A 1,756-nucleotide genomic window follows, 5' to 3' on the forward strand; every position below is an offset into this window, starting at 1 on the left:
AAAGCAGAGTTACAGTCATATAAGTGCAAAAGGGAATTTCCTCACATGTTGATATTTTCTCCCATCAGGAGCGGACAATTGAACGCTTAAAGGAGCAGAGGGACAGAGATGAGCGAGAGAAGCAAGAGGAAATTGATAACTACAAAAAGGATCTTAAAGACTTGAAGGAAAAAGTCAGCCTATTGCAAGGCGACCTTTCAGAGAAAGAGGTTAAGCTCACCAAAATGGAATTAGCTTGTTTGCTTAATCATTACACGTGTCTGTGTGTTGTTGGTGTTTTCATAATGCATGTACAAAAGTATTCGATGGAAAATTTTCTTAATATTCTTTTAGCAGGCTTTTTGTGAATACCTTAAGGAATATTTCAGAAAGCTTTGCAGAGACATAGTGGATTGGTTCATTCATTTTCTAAGTGTTACTCACTATGTTTTATGTTGGTTTTTTACTTACTAATATTTTTATAGACCTAAAGTAACTGAAGCTCAGATACATTTGGAGAAACAGTGTGCTAAAGATAAGAAAGTTGACCGATAGGAATATGCAAAACAAGGAAATTTCATGTATAGGAGCTATCAAAGAACACAACAGCTATTAAATTGGGTGACTTAATCTACTTGGATCTTGCTTTTGGCGAATCCTGTTAATATGACCTAAAGAGCAAAGATGCCTCATGCTGTGTAATCAGAAGATGATAATGCATGAGCTTTAGCATCTTTCCGTGGATTTTCTTTCTAATACCTTTAGGAAATGTTATGGAAGTTTAAATTCCTAATAGAATTTTTCTTTTAATAGGGAAAAGTGTGGTTTATTTATTTTTTTCTTTAAAGAGAGAGCGTCTCACTGTGTTGCCCAGGCTGGAGTGCAGTGGCATTATCATAGCTCACTGCAGTCTTGAACTCCTGGGCCCAAGGGATCTTCCTATTTCAGTCTTCCAAGTAGCTGGGACTATACGTGTGCACTACCATGCCCAGCTAAGGTAAAAATTTTTTTTTTGTGAAGACAGGGTCTTGCTATGTTGCCCAGGCTGGTCTTGAACTCCTGGCCTTAAGTGATCCCCCTGCCTCAGCCTCCCAAAATGCTGGGATTACAGGTATCTGGCTGAAAAATGTTTTCTGTTTAAGTTAATGCAGGTACTGAGGTTTGACTACTTACATTCACAAAACTTGATGTACTTTGGTTTATTTTGTAGAATGGGTATGTATTGATAGAACTCTTTAAATCACTGTTCAATTGGTATTTCTTGAGAATCCATCTTATTTGTTAAGAGTTGAAAGCTAGAGCTAATATTGTTTTATATTTCATGATGAATTTCCTTGAAATGGAAATATGTCAGCATTTGGTAATGGAAAGGAAATTACAGCTACCACGATAAATTTAGAATTTTAAATCTCTATTTTGTTTATAGTTGTTTATTCTAGATGTGTGTTGCTTCTTTTAGGCTTCACTTCTGGATCTGAAAGAGCATGCTTCTTCTCTGGCATCCTCAGGACTGAAAAAGGACTCACGGCTTAAGACACTAGAGATTGCTTTGGAGCAGAAGAAGGAGGAGTGTCTGAAAATGGAATCACAATTGAAAAAGGTTAAAGAAAATTTTTCACATTTTTTTTGCTTTGCTTTAAATAAGAGCATAGCCTTAGCATGTTTATATGAAATAATTTACCAATGGAGTAATAATCCCCCAAACTTTAAAATACCATGTATACCTGAATTAATTATCTTAGCATTCTTATCCTACTTTATGTTATTCAAGATAATC

At 35.6% G+C, this 1,756-nt stretch overlaps 1 protein-coding gene across 1 annotated transcript in view; it reads left to right on the forward strand.

The window, feature by feature from the left end:
• The window catches only part of ERC1 (ELKS/RAB6-interacting/CAST family member 1), a 580,149-nt gene that overhangs the window by 201,580 nt on the left and 376,813 nt on the right, over positions 1–1,756 (forward strand). The window contains exons 10-11 of the mRNA XM_011931005.1: positions 69–209; positions 1,439–1,579. Coding sequence (XP_011786395.1) covers positions 69–209; positions 1,439–1,579 — 282 coding nt within the window. The remainder of the gene's footprint in view (positions 1–68; positions 210–1,438; positions 1,580–1,756) is intronic.

This window comes from Colobus angolensis, unplaced genomic scaffold (genome assembly GCF_000951035.1).
Source record: "Colobus angolensis palliatus isolate OR3802 unplaced genomic scaffold, Cang.pa_1.0 Scaffold89, whole genome shotgun sequence".
Lineage (NCBI taxonomy): Eukaryota > Metazoa > Chordata > Mammalia > Primates > Cercopithecidae > Colobus > Colobus angolensis.